The 16,288-nt window shown below is 34.5% G+C and overlaps 1 protein-coding gene across 17 annotated transcripts in view; it reads right to left on the reverse strand.

Annotated features, from left to right (window-relative positions):
• DLG1 (discs large MAGUK scaffold protein 1) overlaps positions 1–16,288 on the reverse strand; it is a 261,346-nt gene that overhangs the window by 137,539 nt on the left and 107,519 nt on the right. For 12 of the 17 annotated variants that reach the window (XM_059391228.1, XM_059391229.1, XM_059391227.1 and 9 more), the window contains exon 5: positions 15,078–15,242. In XM_059391228.1, coding sequence (XP_059247211.1) covers positions 15,078–15,242 — 165 coding nt within the window. Of the gene's footprint in view, positions 1–4,788; positions 5,222–15,077; positions 15,243–16,288 lie in introns of those variants that run through there. The other 5 variants (XM_059391239.1, XM_059391242.1, XM_059391240.1 and 2 more) reach the window with 3 other exon arrangements.

Raw genomic sequence — 16,288 nt, forward strand, 5'->3', positions numbered from 1 at the left:
GAAAATCACTAAGAATAATTACAGGAATAGTGGGCAGAAAAAAGACAGTACTAGGTGTTCAAATCATCAATGAGCAGGAGTGACTGAGAGAGATGCAGATGACTAGAAAAGGAGGGAAAGCGGAAAATATTATCTGATGCCATCTACATTTTTTTTAAAGAGAGAGGAAATACACTCATCCATAAATATCACTGATAAGCAAGAAAGATAGACAAAACTTCCATTTTTTGTGAGGGTATAGTACAAAACAGTATCCTCAGGGAAATGCCAAGTACCTGAGAGAAAAAAGGGTGATCCATCACAAAGAGTTTGAGGATAAGGAAATGAATGAGAGTGATCTGGAAGGTTTGGACTTTTTGGGGTGATTAAGGACAAAAGGATATAGAGTATAAAATTAGTCCTGATGATACACCTAGGAAAGCTTGGTAAAAGATGAACAATCAGTTAAATTTGTTGTCTACTTGTGACTTGTTTAACAATTTGCAAAAGGGAATGTTGGGAGGAGAGGAAAAGCCAGAGAATTGGACGTCTCACCAAGAAGTGAGGTTCTCTTTAGGCTCATCTCCCCTTAAATTCTACGATTAAAGGTGCTGAGGTTTGGAATTCTTAAAAAAGTACATGGCTGTACTTAGAGTTAGCTTATTCAGTCAACACAATTTACTGAATATCTGAATAGACTGCACTACCCTGGGTGGTCTAATTCCTAATTATCTATATTTGAATTTGTTCATGGGCTATCAAAAGTTAAGTAATCTAAAAAGAAAATAATAATATTAGTAATAGCTGCCAGGCACTGTTCTAAGTATGATACATATATTAAATAATTTAATAGAATTAACTCATGAGGTTGAGAGTATTATATACATTTTTGAACAACATATCCAATGCACAGCTCTACAGATTTAAATCCTTAATAATCTAGACTGTATCTGTTTGGACAAACAGTATTCTTTTTATACAAATTAGCCTATATATTTTTCCACACATGGGTATCTGAAAAGTGTTTTCCTGCATTTTAATGCAGGACAGGTTTTTCCTCTAAAAAGAAAACTATTCAATTCTTAAAATTTCATTGTTCTACTTCAATTATGATAAGTCATCATGTCTGTTCCATTCACTCTTAGAAAAGAACTTTATTGTTTTCAGCTCAACCTGCCATGTCAGTTGTTGGGGGAAGGGCAGAATTTAGAATGGCTATTTATAATGATCCATGCTAGGGATTTTTAGGTGGTCCAAAACACAGGCACAGCTGCTAATAAACACACATTCAAAGTGACCTACCACTTCACAGCTGTTCTAAGTTTATATTACTACTATACTCATTAATAAACACTGATATCACCAAGAAGGCTAATCAAGTAGCAAAGACTAGAAATACTGGAGTTCTTTAAAACCCTCATGAATTTAAAAATTAGTCCTAGTCTGGAATAGAGGTGAGTGTGCTAAAAAGGACAGGGCAGATTGGCATTAAGTGATCCTAAATGCAAGAATAGGGGAAATTCTGAGGTAAAGACATGAGGAAGGTTTGACAACATGTAGGCCCTTTTTTTCTGTAATAATTATTCAAAATTAAGAACATAAGTAGGATGAAGCACAAAACAGAAAAACTTACAACAAAGTAAAAAAAAATTAGAAACTCCTTTTAATTTAACATTAAAAAAACAAACAAAAACAACAACCCAAGGGCACCTGGCTGCCTCAAATTGGTTAGGTGTCTCATTCAACTCAGGTCAGGATCCCAGAGTCCTGGGCTTCCGGCTCAGTGAAGAGCCTGCTTCTCTCTCTCTCCCTCCCTCTACTGCTCCCTCTGCTTGTTATCTGTCAAATAAATAAAAGCCTTAAAAAAAAAAAAAAAAAAGGCAACTCATGTGAATTTCTGGGATATAACCAAATGACAAAGACTAGAAATAGTTTGTAAACTGTACAGTTAACATCATTGTGTGGGAACCCAGAGGGGTGAGGAAATCAGGTACATGGGGAATTTGTGTGACCTGAAGTAAACATGAAGAATGGAGGGGAGGAGAAGGGAAACAGAGAGAAATGGGGTACTGTGAAGAACTAAAGGCACTGGTGAGGGAAGGAAAGTGGATCCAAGAAAAACAGGTACCCAGGAGGTTTAGGATTAGGTACTATATTTTGGAAGGTCATAAACTAACAAGGTTTTGGTGACTGAAATGGAAAATAATCAATTCTATAAACATTTACTGAGCACCATCTACATGCCAAGCCCTATCCTAGAAGTGGGGGGGGGGGGGGGAGAGGGTCTTGCAGAAGTTTATAACTACTTCGCTTCCTTAACATTAAAAAAAAACATTAATGACTTCACACTAAATTCCAGATATTATAGTAGAAACTGGCACATAATCTGAGTTATGAATGTGAATATTTCTAACACACAAGTAACTTAAATGAATCCCTAAATAAATTTTCTTTTTATTTACAGAAGGTATTTTGGGGTTACTAAATCAGGGTAATGACCTTCAAATTAATAAAACTGGATTTAATAGCAATTCTCCACACTGCTGAAAGTATCATGCTGCATAGTTACAAGAAATTACATTCAAACTTAAATCTTGCTATCAAATCTTAGAAAAAATATTTCTAACAACAATGAAATAGAAAATCTGGTTATCATTGCTGCTATTTATCAATTACAGAACAAAACACTATCATAATACTATCTTCACAGAAACATAGTATATGTTTAATAAATTACAAAATTTCATTAATCTACTTGTTTTCAACAATATGCAAATCCTTCTGGTGCTACAAATTAAAAACCGTCTGCTATGGGTCAGTAGATGAAACAGGTCTATCATCAGTCCAGATCCAAATCTGTCTAGTGTTCTATCTCAGTCCTATCATATTTTATCCAGTAAAATGAATTCCAGTGAGTTACAACAAAAAAGACCTGGATATATAAAATATCCCAATCATCAGTTAGAAAAAAATACAGAATGAAAAATGGTATAATGGTACTTTAGAGCAGGAGAAATAAAAGCTAAAATCTTTGACCTAATGTTTATATTTCTAAAAATGAAATACAAAGGTAATGAAAGACAAGTAAAAAAGAAGTATGAAAGAAATAAAAACTAAGTCATTTATCAGTGTAACAAATGATTTGAACCAAATGGGAGGAAAATAAAATTTTTAATGGCTTTGTAGGATTAATTGTGAATAGGTTTTACTGAAATTATGACTCTATTTTAGTACAATAAGCAGTTTTTCTCCAATTCCTAAGTAATTATAATGTAATTCTGTGGTTTCAATAGTTTTACATGTAAACTATTTTGCTTGCCTTTTCATTTGTATGCCTCTAATAAGATTACGTATCAGTGGTAGTGTGTATGTATACATATACAGTACTGTGTACTTATATAAACCTCATGTAAGTTTTTAAAAGTTTTTAGCACATCTTTTTCTATTAACAAAAGAAAGTATCATTTAATATTAATCTATTCTGAATTAACACCAAATCTTAGTTTTTGCATCCCTTTTTGGTATGTATAATTGCAGTCAAATCAAGTTAGTTAAATTCTTCAGGCAGTGTTCAATCTTGAGAGTTAAATCATGTCACTGCTTCTGAAGTTTTGATTGAAACTAACATCAGTGCCTATATAAGAACAATTAATGATCCCTCCTAGCCCAGTAACTCCATTTCTCTCACACATGTTAGAAAAATAAATACAATTTCTTACTTAAGAAATTCGACAATATTTTAAAATCAAAACTATTGAAAGATTAATTCTGGTAACCAAAAGCAAGAAAGAAGCTGTTGACAGTTTATTGTGCTGCTTCTAATCATTTTTTAAAAAGATGGTTTTAAAGAAATTTATTTTAAAAAGCACTAGGATATGTGTATAAATTTTATTAAGTATTAGTGATGTGAAAGGACAAAAGCAATCTCCCCTTGTTTTTAAATTAGACTATTTCTTATCATTTCATTTTTACTAAAGTTTAATATCTACAGAAAATATTTTAAAATATAGTCCCCCAACCTCCTTTAATGACAAATGAATATTTCACTTAAGTTACTATTAATTTCTATTTCCCCATTATTTTTAAATCAAAAAGATTTGGTTTTATGTGGTCTTCTTTTTTTTAATTTGGGAGATTTTTAGTGTTGCTCATTTCTTTAAACTGTCAACTGACTATCTGAAAAAAAATATTCCTATAATTGTGTAGTTATACAAGCTTAATGCTTTTAAATTAACCCTAGATAATATATACAGAAATGGAAAGATTAACTAAATTCCTTGAATAAACCATAATTATAACTTCATAAGATATAAGTATATAGCAACAGTAAACTATATTCAATTTATTCTCAAAACACTAGAAAATAAAAATCTTTCTGTATCTTCTGTTTTTTTACCATAACAATCTTCCTAAGGTTATCTAATGACATACAGAAGCTAAAGTGGTTTTCTTTTTTTTGGGTTAGACATTGTACTTTATAGCATTTAACAGCCTAAAAATAAGGAGACAAGCATTATTAATTTACACTGTAATTTATGTATGAATGGTTTGTATTTTTAGAGAAGTCCTTCAACAGAATCAGAGCCTGTATTGTTTGGTATTACATAAGAGCAAAAGAGAAAATATTTTTTGTTTCCCCTTCCATGCTAAAGACCTACACAGATGGACTGAAAACATGTATTTCTGCACACTCAAGGTTTCAGTACATAAGACTGTATTTTAAATAATAAGAACTCTATATTAATACAACTGCAAAGCAAACATAAAGCAAAAATATATTGAAAATAATTTCAACAAGTGGTATGTTACCTGGGTGGAGCTGGTGGCTACCGAGATGCAGTCAATAAAGCTGTGTCTTCGAGTGAAAAATGCAACTATCTGCTGCCAGCGTGAAGGTTCTGGCTCAGCCTGCAGTTCATCTGATGAACCCTTTTTTGCCCAATGTTTCTGCTTTGGGCCTACTGAGCCATGGCTAGAGCTAGTATTGCCTCCTCGACTGGCGCGAGAGTATAGAAGTGTGTTGTTCCCGAAAATGTAATTCATCTCTGCAGCCCTGCAGGTGGTTGCCAAGCAGTCTTACTTCTCTACCAGCTGCTGAGTGGTGAATGATCGGTAAAAACTGCAGCTAGAATTACAGCAGCATCACTTGTAGATCAGGGAAAATAAAAATCTTGAGAAATGATGCTCATTTTCTCTGTAATTTCTTCCCATGAAAGAGCTTGTATCTTCCCTCTGTACCTGTTAGTTGTATGATGGCTGAGTTTATATTTGCAGACAAAAAAGACGGCATAAGGTTGATGGCTTTCTCATGATTATTTTTTCACCAGCGTCTGCAGGAACCAAAAGCTGTTCTTTTGTTAGCTGATAACTAGACGGAATGAAATCCAGGAAGTGAGGTCGATTAGCAGGTAAAGAAGGATGTTATAAACACTGGACTACCAAGACCCTTTGGGGATGCATGATTTAATGCACAGGGTGGAGAAACCCTGGATTACGAAGTTTCAATCTCAGTCTGTAGTAAAATCCAGTGTCATCTTCACTGCTTAAATAATTATAAATATGAACTGAATTCAAATATACAAGAGGATTTTCTTGCCAACAGTTCTGATTGTTTAATTTTACTGAAGGAGACTTTGTCATTCATATATAAATTTCCACATCAGGAAGGAGCTCACATTAATTAGGCTCTAAGTTTTTTAAAGGTACTATTTACATTCAACTCTGAGGATCTAACACTAGAGGAAAATCCACTTGTAATATGGCATGATCATTTTATATAATATATTGGTTCTTAATGCTTTGATAATGGAGTCTGGAGCCAAAAACAGATTAATCAGCGAAATAAGTATTTGACTTCTGAACTTTTGTGATTAAAAGAAACTTAAATTATTACCATCATCTCTCATATATTATAAACACTTAGATTAATAAGTTATAAATTTTTAAAAATGCCAAAGAATTAAAGTAGATTTTTTGTTTTAAAAACAACAAAGCATGTTTTATCCAACACTATATAAATAATACTCTGGGGTTCAACTAAATAATATTGTTTGATTGCTAGACAGACATTTTCTAACATTTAATATCTAGGTCTGGGTTTTTCAACAAAGTAGTCTACCTCAGAATCAGAATCACCTAGGATGCTGGTTAAAAATGCAGACTGGTATCCCCTCTCCTCACCAGAATTCTTTAGAGTAAGAGGGATCTTGAAATTTTCATTTTTTAAAAAAAGACCCTTAAGGGCGCCTGGGTGGCTCAGTGGTTAAGCCGCTGCCTTCGGCTCAGGTCATGATCTCAGGGTCCTGGGATCGAGTCCCGCATCGGGCTCTCTGCTCGGCAGGGAGCCTGCTTCCCTCTCTCTCTCTCTCTGCCTGCCTCTCCGTCTACTTGTGATTTCTCTCTGTCAAATAAATAAATAAAATCTTAAAAAAAAAAAAAAAAGACCCTTAAGTGACTCGAGCAACCTCAAGTTTAAGAACCATAGATTTGTAACTCTGCCCTGCTAATATTGCTACATTATTATATAATATATGGTCATATAAACATATAACATATAAACATTTAAAACAATATATGAATAAAAATGCCATTTGATAATTTACTAATGGTTGAGTAATTTAGTTTTTAAGTTGATACAAGCACATCACAAATCCCAACCTGAGCCATATACTTTTTCAGATGTGGACTGACAAAAAATCGTGCTTACTATGTGCTTACTGCACCAACTAAATGCAATCTCTTGAAAAGTAGAAACTGTGACCTTCAGATTCATTGAAAATCCTGATTCAGCAAGCAACGATGCTAATACTCTCTCTCTTGATTTCATCCCTGAGATACAGACACATGCCCCAAAGAGGTGAGTCATGTGGGACTCTCGAAAGCCAAGATGCTCTGTGACAGAGATTATAGCACAAAGTTTGGTGCTTCTTCCCAAGGACTCTGTAGATAGTAGCTGGCAATTTTGTGACCCTAGACAGACTGTCCTATTTGGAAAATGGACAGGACAACAGATGAAAACACTAAGGGTAAACAGAGAACTAAGAATCCTCTGAAGGAAAAAAAAAATTAAACCTCTTTTTAAAGAACCACAGTAATTTGGACCACATATTTAATAAACAACTGGCTAGTGTGGTTTATATAATTGGTTTGGCCCCAAAAGATGTGCCTTGATGATCCATGTCTGATGAAAATCCAAGATGGGGGAACCCTAGAACTGATATAGGCTCTGTTATTCTGGATCGGTATGGATGAGGATATTGTACACAAATGCTGAGTGCAAATTTCCTACTCACACTGCAAATAATAACAACACAGACCATGAATACTAAGCCATTTGTGTACACAGATTTCTTATCCCATGGAGCCAAAGAGCTCAAAAAAAATCTAACGCTGATATCCCGTGTACCCCCTAAGTACTGCCAAAAGTACTTTTTGAGCACAGATTTTGTAATCAAATCCACTGACATTAAAAAGCAGCTCTGAGTTTTGAGAAAGGGTTCTTTATGAAAATAAACCATTACCTGTACTACAAAAATCTAAGATCATCTCATCCATTGCCCAGTAGTCAATGGATGCATACAAAACCATATGTGTACTAAACCATAAATGGTTTCATATGGTTTGACTGGGAGATCAAAGGTGACCAATTCCTCACTGAAACCTGCTTTAGAACAGCCCTACTCATAAAATAAACTCTATTCCATTAAAACAAAATTTAAGCTCATTATGGAACCTGGAAAGTCTATTTAAAGTAATGAATTAAAAAAATACACAATGTCGAAATCACTGAATAACTATTAACATTTTAATGATTTAAATATTTTTTCTGTGCAGTTTACTTTTTTCCACAAAATGATACTGTCTATAATAGAACCCTAAACAATAAAGCTTAAGTAAACTGAGTATATCCATTTAATGATTACATAACCAAAAATACAATTATGAAGAATTTGTAACTGTGAGAAATTTATTTTGTAATATTAAATGAAAGTAAGGACCATTCAAAAATATATATAAAATAGGTAGGCCCCCAATTATTTGTTTACCAATCAAACTCACAAAAAAACCTATTCAAGTCTTCAGGTATAGTAACAAAAGCAAGGATTAAATAATCTCAGTGAGAAACTTAAAAGGTTGAGAAAAAAAAATCAATATTAAAATTCTAAAATACAAAAAATAAATCACTAAGTAACTACAAAGCTACTATACTGTAAATGCAATGTAATAGGCACTTTCCTTATACTTTTATCTTTATGATCTGGCTTATTAAATTTCAAAACGTGAAACTCTACTAAGATAAGACTTAAAAAAATTTTTTTTTCTACTCAATTTATTTAAACAAAACAAAAAACACACAGTTCACTTTTCTCACTACCCTGCCTCTTATAACCACCAATATTTTTGTCCACGTTATAAGAGATCATTGGTTATTTATCTTTCTCTGACTTATTTCACTTGGCATAATGCCCTCAAGGTCCATCCATGTTGTCCCAAATGGCAAAATTTCATTCTCTTTTACCACATATATCATATTTTCTTCTTTCTTTGATGGATTCTTAGATTATTTCTATATCTTGCCTACTATAAATATTATAATGAATAAGAGGGTGCATATATATCTTTTTGAATTAGTGTTTTCATTTTCTTCAAATTAATACACACATAAGTAGATCTTCTGGTCACACGGTAGCTTATTTTTAATTTTCTGAGGAACCATTCATACTGTTTTCCACAATAGTTACAACAATTTATACACTCCCACTGACAATCCATGAGGGTTTCCTTTACTGCACTCACTTGCCACACTTATTATTTATCTTTTTGTTAAGAGTCATTCCAAGAGGTGTGAGGTAGTATCTTGTGGTTTTGATTTGCATTTCCCTGATGACTGATGATGCTGAGCATCTATGTTTTTATGTACCTATCAGCCACTTGTATGTCGTCTTTGGAAAAATGTCTCCTCAGATCTTTTGACATTTTAAAATCAGTTTTTGTTGTTGTTGTTATTGAGTTGAATCAGTTCTTTATGTATTTTGGATATTAGCCCCTTATCAGGTTTGTGATTCATCATTATTTTCTCCCATTCGGTAGTATGCTTTTTCATCTTGCTGGCACAGCTTCCTCTATTGTGCAGAAGCTTTTTAGTGTGATGTAGTCCCATTAGTTTGTTTTTGCTTTTGCTACTTTTGCTTTTGGTGTCAGATTCCAAAAATCATCACCAAGACCTATGTCAGGGTGATTACTACCTATGTTTTCTTCTAGGAGTTTTCTCCTAGGACAAAGCTGAGAAGACTGATGACACAGATTGGTTATTTGCTTAGAAAAATTCCACTCATTTATACACACAAATCCTTTCTGTAAGAGCACCATCTTGTGGTCAAATTGTATGCAGACTATAAGATTACCTTAATACACCAAGGCCATCCAAAAAAGATAAAATTCAACATTTTAATATATTCCAAAGATGTAAAAACAAAATTGATTTCAAAACTACCCACTTAAAATAGGTAAGATTCTATTCAATAGACATGTATTTGCCTATGTCTATTTTTCTGCTACCCTCATTTCTCACAATATTTGAAAAACTACCAACTACTGCTAGTGATCTCATTAGCAGTAATCTGCTAGTATTCTTAATACTACTGGATGAGGAGCGCCTGGGTGGCTCAGAGGGTTAAGCCTCTCTGCCTTCGGCTTGGGTCATGATCTCAGGGTCCTGGGATCAAGTCCCACATTGGGCTCTCTCCTCAGCGGGGAGCCTGCTTCCTCCTCTCTCTCTGCCTGCCTCTCTACCTGCTTGTTATCTCTGTCTGTCAAATAAATAAATAAAATCTTAAAAAAAAAATACTACTGGATGAAATGTACCCAGGCTAGGTGATATAGATATTTAAAATAATTATCTGCTCACATACTCTGTTCTATCTTCGATTTCAAGTCCTGCTTAACTAGATTTACTTTGCACAATTTGGTTTGAACATAATTTTCCTTGCCACTGAAAACAAAAGCCAAATATGAGTTCTTTAATTTCCTCAATCATCAACACAACGTCCCATACAAAACAGTGCACCTACTGTCCTCCTTATCAATTCATCCTGATTTAATCTATTTTGAAATAGGCTGGAGTTTTATTTGTTCAATTTACTGTTCTGACCATTTTTCCTAATTCCCAGCTCATTTTCAGTTTTAGGAATCTTGACACTGCTCTTATTATGATACCCTATTATATTCATAACTGTTTAAAAGCTAAACTTTCTTTACAGATTTCTTACATACCATGAAAATTTACCCACTGTGTCCTTTTCTTCCACAGAATTCTTCACCACTATATTGCCAATCTCTTCCCTGAAACTGACCAGCACTGGCAAAAAAGTTTCCCTTTCAGAGTCTTAAATGATAATTATATTTAAGCTAAAATAAGGCTGAATAAAGTAACTTTCAATCACTACCTTATTTCATTCATTTTCTTCAGTAATGAGAATCAGCACCACTACCGCAAGAACCTGTTAAGATTATTTCATAGCCCATTTCATGGTGGCAAACCTTTCATCGGGCCATTCATCAGCTCAGGATTGAGGCCCCCATTTGCTAACAAGTTCCCAAAGCTACACTATAATAAACTTTCCTGAATTTTTATAGTTTCCTCTGATTATCACCCTGCTACTTTACTTATTTTCCCCAGTAACTGCCTTTCCTCTGAACTGCATCTTGTCCACACCTTCAACAGCTTGTCCTAATATTCATTTTCTTTTTTTAGAATAGTCCAAAAATTTAATTTTTCTCTTTATTTTTGCATGTTACATACTTTGTTATATCTCTCCATAAAAATATTAATCACGGAAATCTAACAAAGTTACTTAGCATAGAGGTTTAATAAATGTTTGTTAAAGGTATGTATTATTTGATAAAAAACTAATATTCTGGCAGGTGATTTTTTTTCCCCTGAAATCTTATAATCAACTTTATTCAAAAGTTTTCAAAAATTTAAACCTGACAATAGTCACTGCAAAAGCTCACATCTGCCGGGGTGCCTGGGTGGCTCAGTGGGTTAAAGCCTCTGCCTTCGGCTTGGGTCATGATCCCAGGGTCCTGGGATCGAGCCCCGTATCGGGCTCTCTGCTCAGCAGCGGTCCTGCTTCCTCCTCTCTCTCTGCCTGCCTCTCTGCCTACTTGTGATCTCTGCCAGTCAAATAAATAAATAAAATCTTTCGGGTGCCTGGGTGGCTCAGTGGGTTAAGCCGCTGCCTTCAGCTCAGGTCATGATCTCAGGGTCCTGGGATCGAGGCCCGCATCGGGCTCTCTGCTCAGCAGGGAGCCTGCTTCCCTCTCTCTCTCTCTCTGCCTGCCTCTCCATCTACTTGTGATTTCTCTCTGTCAAATAAATAAATAAAATCTTAAAAAAAAAAAAAAAAAATCTTTTAAAAAAGAAAAAAAAAAAGTTCACATCTGCCAGATACTCGTATTGGTTCTAGGTGCATTCAATCTTATACTGAGTTAAGCAATGCCCATGGGTCAACCACAAGGGCTTTATGTGTACTATAATCTTCACCACAACCTTCCTTATTGTGATTTCACAAATATGCTTATCTTTCTAAAGCTTACTTTCTAGCAGGAAAACAAACAATAAGTACACAAGTAAGTGAACCTATAATCTAGTTTGACTTTGAGCACTGAATCCAAGGGCCAGCAACTATCAACCTTCTCCTGAAATGAAATTAGTTAAGACTCCCATTTTTATTTCAAGTTGTCAATTTGCTAAAATATTTATCAGTTTATTTATATTCAACTTTTGAAAAGGGGGTGGGGCCCTCACTACCCATACCTCTGTCATAATTTGCATACACATGGAAGTAACTACCAAAACAACCAACCAAAAGAATGAGGAGCTGAGAGTGTGCAAATTGACTTTGCACAGTTTGTAACCATCAGAATGACCAGAAATTCAAAACATCAGAAACAAAGAATTATGCTTACCTGGGAGAATTTCATGACTCAAGTAATAGTTTATATTACTTCAGTCAAGAGAAAACAGGAATAAACAAGAACAGCATATCCAGCAGGACAGAGTGCTTAGAATTCAAGTGTTCTAAAGTTCTATGTTATTCAGAATGAAGACAGAAGAGATTTACTGACTTTAGTTTTTAAGTTAAAAATGTATATTAAAATTTCTGGGATAACCATTAAATGAAGAGAAACATGTAACTTCCAAGCAAATAAGATGGGAGATAAGACATGAGAAAATATAATCTAAAGTAAGATATGAAAGGAATAAATGTCTCCTATTGAGCTAGAGAAGCTGAAGGAACTACATTTTAGAAAGGCTCTATTTCTGCTGTTTTTCTGCTAGGGCCCATTTACTCATGTTCTATTTCGCATCTGAGTAAAAAATCAAAGAAGCGATGTTCTCACTCCACGGAAGAAGCAAGAAGTTAATTATTCTCTGAGGTTTGTCGCAGGCCCCCAAACATCTGGTAACATCTAAGAAGAGTCAGATCCTAAATACGTTCCAGGAGGTTAGCTCTGAAAAACTGCAGATGACTCTGGCATCAATACCTTCTACTTTCAATGATTTCTAAAATAACACCCATTATTCACCTCTGATGAGACCCTACCTTGGATTCCTGAAGGACCACTTATCCTGGACCCCTTTCAAATACAAACGCTGAGCCCCAAGTGCAGAGACTCATTCTCCTTTCCTTCCTGAGTCTTCCAGATACTCCAGCTGCTATCCTCTACCTGTTACTTGGGCTATTTATCCAACTAACTCTGCCTTCACTTTCTCCAGCTCGTGTTTGATTTCTACCCTGCATGAAGCCAAGCACTCTCTTGGCTGGTCCTAAAGGACCCCCACTTCTGGGTTCTCAGACCAAAACTGCCTGTATCACTATGTTTAAAAACTAAGAAACATACTCATGGGGCAAATAAAATCACAAGCGAAATAAAAGAAAATGTTACAATGATTTAAAAAAAATTACATTTTAAAACTTGCTGATACAAGTGATATTTAAAGGAAAGTTTACAAACTCCACTACTACTAGAAAAGACAGATACTGTTATGGTATGTAAATAAAGAAACTAGGGGGGGAAAAAAAGTAAAACCGCCAAACCCTAACAGAATAAACCCTAACAGAAAAAACACTGTTAAGAGGAGAAGGGGGATAAGATAAAAGAACTGTTTCTGTCACTAATAGCCACCAATTTCTTCCTCTCTGTATCTCTCATTCAGCCTTCCAAGGGAAGGTCAGCTTGCTTCTACTAAACACAACCTTAGTTAATATGCAGGTTATCTACACCTTATATTTATAGATTTACATGGAACACATATATTATGTGGGTAAATGTGTGTGTGAAAACAGGGAGGGTGAAGATGACAGCACATGGGGGAGGGACACAAGATTTTTTTTTTTTTTTAAGATTTTATTTATTTATTTGACAGAGAGAGATCACAAGTAGGCAGAGAGGCAGGCAGAGAGAGAGAGAGAGAGGAGGAAGCAGGCTCCCTGCTGAGCAGAGAGCCCGACTCGGGACTCAATCCCAGGACCCTGAGATCATGACCTGAGCCAAAGGCAGCGGCTTAACCCACTGAGCCACCCAGGCGCCCCAAGATTTTTTTTTAAAAAGAGATGAATCTTTGAAAAGACCATCTTCTGGCAAGAATGGTCAAGGGGAAGAAAACAAAACAAAACAAAGCACAAATAAACATTATGAGGAATGAAAAGGGGGCCATACCTAAATATGCTATAGACAAAACCCCCAACATATTAATAACAGTATTTTGAAATAAATATAAAATGGACACATTCCTAGAAAAAATAACCTCCCAAAACTATTAATAGAAAAATCTAAATGGTATAACCATTAAAAATCTTAACTAGAAATACTAAATCATCTTTCAAAGAGATTATAAAACACAGGTTACAGTTTACTGGGAAAAAATAATCCTTATTCACAATGCATACAACCAACAAAAGATTAGTATCCAGAATATATAAAGAACTTGTAGAGACACTTGAGGGTTCAGTTGGTTAAGCAGCCAACTCTTCATTTCAGCTCAGGTCATGATCTCAGAGCCCTGGGATCAATCCCCACCTTGGGCTCCACACTGAGAGCAAAGTTTGCTTGAGGATTCTCTTCCCTTTCCCTCTGCCCCCCACAACTTGTTTGCTTACTCTAAATATATAAATGTTTAAGATCAGTAAAAAGGACACCAAAGACAAAAAGGAACAAAAATCTTGAGAGGTTATATCACAGAATAGAAAACCTGGATGAGTAATAAATATATTAAACCACATTATCAAACAGGGAAATGCACATTAAAATCACAATGAGATACTATTTCAAGTCCCAAACAATGGCAGAAATAAGAATACCAGGTACTGATAAAAATACAGATCAGTTAAAACTCTTTTTATTGCTGCTGAAAATGTAAATTATTTAACTATTTGGAAAATAATCTAGTGTTATCCACAAAGATATGTATACATAACCTATGTTTTAAATAGCACTTTTTATATTCATTATATTCTGAAAATAACTCAATATCCATCAAAAGTAAGATAAATTATAGTGTATTAATGAAAGAACAACTCCAGAGCAGTGAAAACAATCTCAGGAATATAATGTTGAGCAAAAAAGTCAAGCTGCCATTATATGCACTATAATTCATTTATATAAAATGTAAAATCAGCAAAATAAATAATACACTGATTGGAGATCTAAATGTGTGCTAGAGCTTTAGAAGAAACCAGGACTGTGGTTATTTCTGAAGGGAGTTAATGTTAGTATTAATGCTCTTTTTCTATACCTACTAATATTTAAAACACATTTTAAACACTTCAATGTGTAGTATTTGAAATATAATAGTTATTTCCTTTGTGGGAATTTTTAGGCTCAATGATAGTATCACTGAATAAAACTCATTTATAAAATATATCCTTAAAAATGTTTTTAGAATGCTAATAAGTATTATGTAATTCCCTATAACTAAGAAACCATAAACAAGGGATGAAAATTCTACATGAACAAAGAGTTCTCTCTGAGCATGAGCTATACGAGTAACAAAATATATAATTCATAGCAACAAAATAAAATTTTCATCCTACCTTTATTGGTGAAATGTGAGAATGGGAAACAAATCCATGGACATTCTCAATTTCTGACAGGTTCTTCTCTGAGACATGAACTAGTTCCGGACCTATCACCTCATTAGTGATTTGTGGGGAAATGTGCTCTTGAGGAGGTGTGTCTTCATCCTGATACCGGTATTTCTGTAAAGAAAATTCGAATATATGAAAAAGTGCTGAAAAGCAAAGTGAGTTCAATTCAAATCATGGTTTCATAACAAATAATTAATAATATTGAACTATCTGGAAAGCATATTGTATAGTTTAATGCATTAAGTCTGAGAAAAATAGGCCTCCATTTTAATCATACCAGTTTTTAATAAAATATCTGATTATTAAAACTATTTCAGGGACGCCTGGGTGGCTCAGTCGGTTAAAGCCTCTGCCTTTGGCTCAGGTCCTGATCCCAGGGTTCTGGGACTGTGTCGGGCTCTCTGCTCAGCGGGGAGTCTGCTTACCTTTGCGTTGCCTGCCTCTCTGCCTACTTGTGATCTCTGTCTGTCAAATAAATAAAAAATCTTAAAAAAACACAAAAACTATTTCAGATTATGGGAAGATGGCTGAGTGGGAAGCACAAAAAATGTGTCTTTCCACTTAAGACAATTACACAGGAATGATCTGTCTGATATAACTATTCTGGAACTCTGGAGTCTGCTGAAGGCTTGCAATTTTCCAGGGGGTTAACTGGGATGGTAAACTGTGATTAATTTAGGTCAGCTTCACCACTTGTATTCATCACAGTACTGGAAGTTGCACCTAGAGCAATTAGGCAAGAAAAAGAAAGGAAAGACACTCATACTGGAAAGGAAGGAGTAAAATGATCTCTGTTTATAGATGATATAATATTGTATGTAGAAAACCTTAAAGACTCAGCAAAAAGCTGTCAGAACTAATGAATTCAGGACAGTAGCTGGATACAAAGTCAACACACAAAAATCAGTTACATTTCTATACACAATTAAAAAAGAAAATTACAGGAACAGTTCTATTTACAATAGCATCAAAAAGAATAAAATATTTGGGGATAAACGAGGTGAAATACTTGTACAGTGAAAACACTGCTGAAAGAAATTAAAGATGACAGAAAAAAAATGGAAACACATTCTGTGTTTATGGATTGGAAGACTAAATACTGTTAAGATGTCAATACCACCCAAAGCAATTTACAATCCCTGTCAAGATACTAATGA

The sequence above is a fragment of the Mustela nigripes genome, chromosome 2 (genome assembly GCF_022355385.1).
Source record: "Mustela nigripes isolate SB6536 chromosome 2, MUSNIG.SB6536, whole genome shotgun sequence".
Classification (NCBI taxonomy): Eukaryota; Metazoa; Chordata; class Mammalia; order Carnivora; family Mustelidae; genus Mustela; species Mustela nigripes.